The 5,099-nt window shown below is 65.0% G+C and overlaps 1 protein-coding gene across 4 annotated transcripts in view; it reads left to right on the top strand.

Annotated features, from left to right (window-relative positions):
- Positions 1–252: 252 nt before the first annotated feature.
- Positions 253–5,099, top strand: part of TELO2 (telomere maintenance 2) — an 18,143-nt gene continuing 13,296 nt past the window's right edge. The window contains exons 1-5 of one of the 4 annotated variants that reach the window (XM_023189284.1): positions 253–513; positions 1,126–1,461; positions 2,191–2,468; positions 3,852–3,920; positions 4,177–4,324. In XM_023189284.1, the coding sequence (XP_023045052.1) occupies positions 1,127–1,461; positions 2,191–2,468; positions 3,852–3,920; positions 4,177–4,324 (830 nt within the window). In that variant the 5' untranslated portion in view covers positions 253–513; position 1,126. Of the gene's footprint in view, positions 514–1,090; positions 1,462–2,190; positions 2,469–3,851; positions 3,921–4,176; positions 4,325–5,099 lie in introns of all 4 variants that reach the window. The other 3 variants (XM_023189283.1, XM_023189286.2, XM_023189285.2) reach the window with 3 other exon arrangements.

Raw genomic sequence — 5,099 nt, 5'->3', positions numbered from 1 at the left:
AGAGCGAACGCTCGGCGTTCTGAGAGAATGTGGGACCTGGGGCGGAGGGAAGGGACGGCTGACATCACTCCAGGGTAGGGAGGACCGGGAAGGCAGACACTAAGGCGAGAACCCACCACCCCGGCGCAGTGAACCCAGCACGCAGCCACGTGAGGAGGCGCGGCCCCGCCCAACGCAAAGCCCCACCCACGCGTCAGGCCCCGCCCGTCCCAGCGGCCCCGCCCCATCCCCATCCAGACTCCGCCCCCGTCCCGGCGCAGCGCAGGCGCAGATGCGCCCTGCCGCTCGGTGTAGTCCGCAGATTCGTGCTGCGAGGCCCGCAGGGACCCGCCCCAGAGGCTCAAAAAAAGCCGCGGCAGCTTCGCCCGGACCCAGGAACTCGTGCTCAGGGCCAACCGACTGGGCCGCGATCGCGTTTCGTCCGGGGCCGCGGCGGCCGTGGGGAATCGGCGGCGGCGAATCGGTGGCGCGCGGGGCCTGAGCGCGCTGCAGTCACCCGGGAGCCGGGTCCAGGTCGGGTTGGGGGTCGGGGGTTGGGGGTCGGAAGTCGGGTCGGGTTGGACTCCGGGTCTGGTTGGTTCGGTTCCAGGTCGGGGAGGAGTCCAAGTGCAGGTCCTCTAGCCCCGAACCCGTGTTCCCCGTAAGCGGTTGGTTTCCACGGGGCGGAGGAGTGGCGACGGGAGCCACCAGTCACCGCTCAGGCAGCCAGAAGGGCCGGCAGCTCCCGTGGGCCGGGTTTCCCGCCTTGGGTGCGAGGACGCGTGGGGCCGCCCTGTGCCCGGGGAACACTCGCCAGCATCCCTGGCCTCCACCTCCCTGTCGCGCCGGTGGCACTCCCGCTTGTGACAACTGAATGTCCCGGGCACGGTGGCCCGGGTTGAGAAGCCCTGCAGTGGGCGGTAGCGTGGGGGTCCCAGCGGAGGAGCGAACTCTGGGTGGAAACTGTCAGGCACTGGAGGGGAGGAGACGGGACAGGGTTGGGCGGGACCAGGGGTGAGGGGTGTGCGGTCCTGGGGCGCTCAGAGAGGGGCTTCCTGAGCGTGTGTGGATTATTCCCTGCCCCAAGCTGAGCCCCGTGTCCATGCCACAGGTTGCCTTCCCGTGACGCCCAGGTCTGTCCTGCAGGATGGAGCCAGCACCCTCAGGGGTCCGACTGGCTGTCCGGGAAGCCATTCAGACCCTCTCATCTTCGGAGGATGGCGGCCGCATCTTCTGCACCCTGGAGTCCCTGAAGCGGTATCTCAGTGAGATGGAGCCTCCGGCGCTCCCGAGGGAGAAGGAGGAGTTTGCCTCGGCCCACTTCTCGCCTGTCCTCAGATGTCTTGTCAGCAGGCTGAGCCCAGCCTGGCTGGAGCTGCTGCCCGACGGCCGCCTGGAGGAGCTGTGGGCCAGCTTCTTCCTGGAGGGCCCTGCGGACCAAGCCTTCCTGGTGCTGATGGAGACCATCGAGGGCACTGCCGGGTGAGTGAACTCAGCCCATCCTGGGGTTGCTGGTAGCCTCAGAAGTGATGAGAGTGGTTTAAAGGACTGGACCAAGAGCCTCTCTAGTTCCTGTGAGGGGCCAGAGAGAGAGCCTGCACATGGCTGAAGCCCTGAACAGAAGCAGCCGTCTGTGTCTGTCTCCTTGGTGACAGGAGGTACCTGCCGTGTCTCACAAAGTCCTTCGCTTGCTCCTTGTTCGGCTGTGTCAGAGAGGGATGGGGCGGGACTGTTCGTATCCCAGGTGGCAGAGGCAGCCTGTCCGCTGGGGGCGTTCCCGGTTTTCCAGGGAAGCACAGCTGTCATCGCTGACACGTGTCCTGTGTGGACTCCCAGCCCCAGGTGGCTCCCAGGCTCAGCCTCAGGTCACACTGCAGTCCTTGCCGGGATGCTGCACCTTGAGAAGCTGGGTTTTCAGAGGTTGCTGTGATCAAAGCAAGCCCCGAGTTATCCGCGTCAGCAGCAGGGGAGGGGTGTCCAGTGAGACTCCAGGCTGGGGAAGCCGCTCGGGACCCTGACAGCTCCCACACAGTAACTGCAGATATTTAGGAATGGATTAACAGATTTTCCCGTTCGGCTTGTGGTTTTGGACTTCACGCTGGTTATGTTGTTGGGGCTACCTGTGTAATCCGGGCTGCGGGTTCCTTGTGGCAGGAAGGGGGCCCCCAGGATGGGGTTTGGGGGCTCTGCCCAACATGCCCATGTCTTCAGCCCCAGCTTCCGGCTGATGAAGATGGCGCGGCTGCTGGCCAGGTTCCTGCATGAGGGCCGACTGGCAGTGCTGATGGAGGTGCAGTGTCAGCAGCAGACGCAGCCCGGCTTCCCCCTGCTCCGGGAGACGCTGCTGGGCAAGGTGGTGGCCCTGCCTGATCACCTGGGCAACCGCCTGCAGCAGGAGAACTTGGCCGAGTTCTTCCCCCAGAACTACTTCCGCCTGCTCGGCGAGGAGGTCGTCCGGGTGCTGCAAGCGGTTGCAGACTCTCTCCAAGGTGAAGCCCTGCCTCGGGGACCCCCTCGCCACCCGTCTTTTTGGTCCGTTGTCCCCTGCCACCCTCTGGTGCCTCACGGCCTCTGGAGACTTTGGAGTCTTTGGGTGGTGTCGTCAGGCAGGTGGGGACAGCCCTGTCCCACACAGTAGTGACTGGAAGGGCTCATCCGCTGTGGACTGAAGTCCGCTGCCCTCGTCGCGGGCGTCTCTTGTCCCTGCAGTCACTGCTGGTTGCCGGGGCCCAGCTGTGCTGCGGTGGCAAGGTGGGGGATCTCGAGGTTCTCCGGTCTGGAGGCAGATGCTGGCGGTGGGGTGCTGTGGGAACGGCTTCGCCTGCCGCTGGGCTGCAGGGCCCCGTGAGCGCCCATGCTCGCTCTGTTTTCCCTGGGGCGTCAGAAGGCAGCTGCCGCAGGTGTGCATTTCGCTAGCGAGAAGGAGGCTGGGCCGGGGGCCTACACAGAACCCAGAGCGTCTGCCTGTCCCTGCAGGGTGACCCCTACCTTCTCTCGCTTTTCCCAAGCTCCAGGCAACAGTTCAGATGTGGGTTGAGCACCTGGGTCCGGCCTCCACTGCCCCACATGCAGCCCCCACCTTGTTTTGAAAGGGGCACCCTGGGGTCCTGGAGCAGCTCAACGTCCCTTCAGAGCCCAGGAGGGAGCCGGGCCCCTCCAGTCCCTGAGTGGGGCCTATGTGGCCCAGGCCTCCTCGTCTCATCCTGGGGGTTCCTGCAGCGGCCTCCCAAGCCCTCCTGTCCTTTCCGAACGTAGCCCAGGCTCGCAGCTGCTGCGCTGCGGGGCCGATGTGTTCCGGAGGCTTTGGGAACATCCAGGACATACGTGGAATGCGTCTTTTTCACGCTTTTGGGGTTGGCTGGGGCCGTCCTGATCCCCACGCAGCTCCGTGGCTGCCGCTCCCCCACATCCCAGCTCTCCCGTGGGGCTGGTACGGCCTGGCCCTCCTGGTTCCCCACGCTCCCTGGCGTGCGCTCCTTCCCTGCGGCGGCCGTGGCGGTGGTGCTGCTCCAGGGTCTCATGCCCGGCGCAGGGCCCAGGCCTACCCTGCGTGGCTGACCCAACTGGGCCAGGCCCTGTTGGTGCCTCCTCTCCTTCCTCGGCAATGTCATACCCGTCCCGACCTCCTAGGACCATCGTGACGGTGAAGCGGGCTAAGGCGGGTGAAGGTTTGAAAGGGTTGTGATTTGCTTGTCACGTCCAGCACACTCCTGTGGAGATTTGCTGGGGGGCTGACATGTGCCGGCCGCTGTTGTGAGTGAGTTTTGCTGTCAGTCGGAGTCCGCCTGACCGAGAGCAGCTCCCCCCACACCTAGATGTTCTTTTGTGCCCTTCCCACCGGCCTCCTCATCAGGCCTCCCTTTCTGTCCCAGGTGGCCTGGATTCCTCCGTGTCCTTCGTGGCTCAGGTCCTCGGGAAAGCCTGCGTCCACGGGAGGCAGCGTGAGTAGGGCCGTCCTTCCCGCCCGCCCTGCCCCGACCCTCGCTCCCCGTCCGCCATCGGCAGAAGGCCGAGAATCCCTCCCGACCCTGGCCCTCTGTGGGGTCTCCTTGCCCGGTCCTGTCCTGGGCCCCTGGGGTCTGGGGCTCGGCTGTGCTGACTGGGGAGCTGTGGGGCTGTCCTTGCTGGACCCACATAGCCCCCGGACACGAGGCAGGTGCAGCTCCCCAGGCTCAGGTCCTCCGTCTGTCCTCTCAGAGGAGATGCTGGGCGTGCTGGTGCCCCGGCTGGCAGCGCTCACCCAGGGCAGCTACCTGCACCAGCGCGTCTGCTGGCGCCTGGTGGAGCAAGTTCCGGACCGGGCCATGGAGGCGGTGCTGACCGGGCTGGTGGAGGCCGCGCCGGGGTAAGCAGTGGGGCTTTCCTCCCGCTGCGCTGGCTTCTGGGGGTCTGGACCCCGAGAGGCTGCCATTCCTTCATGCTGCTTCTCCTGGGCGCCGTGCTGGGGCTGGCACCCCCGTGTCGGAGCCACAGGGTGTGGGTGGTGTTCTCTCAGTTCCTGCACGTGTGGATGGTGGCCTCTGCATCAGAGAGTCCCTGTCTCTTATGAAATAGCGTCGATGCTGTGAACAGCCCAGCTGTTTAGCTACAGGCCTAAAGGCGCCTGGACCTTGGGGCGCCCACCCCGTCCTGCGCCTGTGGTCCCCCGTTGCACACACGTGCGCCACCTCCAGGCTCTGACATGGTGATGGGCGGTGACTCACTTCCCCACGTCTTTGTGCAGGAGAATCAAGGTTGCATTTCTGGAAGCAGGAGTGCCAGCCATTTCCCCCCACAAACCCTGCCAGCTCGCCTGCTTCAGACGTCTCCCCTGCCCCCAGCGTGTGCGAGGACACGCCTGTCTCTGCCCAAAGTGTTTCCTCCTCTTTTTGTTTTTTTGAGACGGAGTCTCGCTTCGTCGCCCAGGCTGGAGTGCAGTGACCAGATCCCAGCTCACTGCAAGCTCCGCCTCCCGGGTTTTTTATGCCATTCTCCTGCCTCAGCCTCCTGAGCAGCTGGGACTACAGGCGCCCGCCACCTCGCCCAGCTAGTTTTTTGTATTTTTATTTTTTAGTAGAGACGGGGTTTCACCGTGTTAGCCAGGATGGTCTCCATCTCCTGACCTTGTGATCCGCCCGTCT

This window comes from Piliocolobus tephrosceles, chromosome 17 (assembly GCF_002776525.5).
Source record: "Piliocolobus tephrosceles isolate RC106 chromosome 17, ASM277652v3, whole genome shotgun sequence".
NCBI classification, from domain to species: Eukaryota; Metazoa; Chordata; class Mammalia; order Primates; family Cercopithecidae; genus Piliocolobus; species Piliocolobus tephrosceles.
Note: the sequence above shows the minus strand (reverse complement) of the source record. Positions and strands in the feature narration are given on the sequence as shown.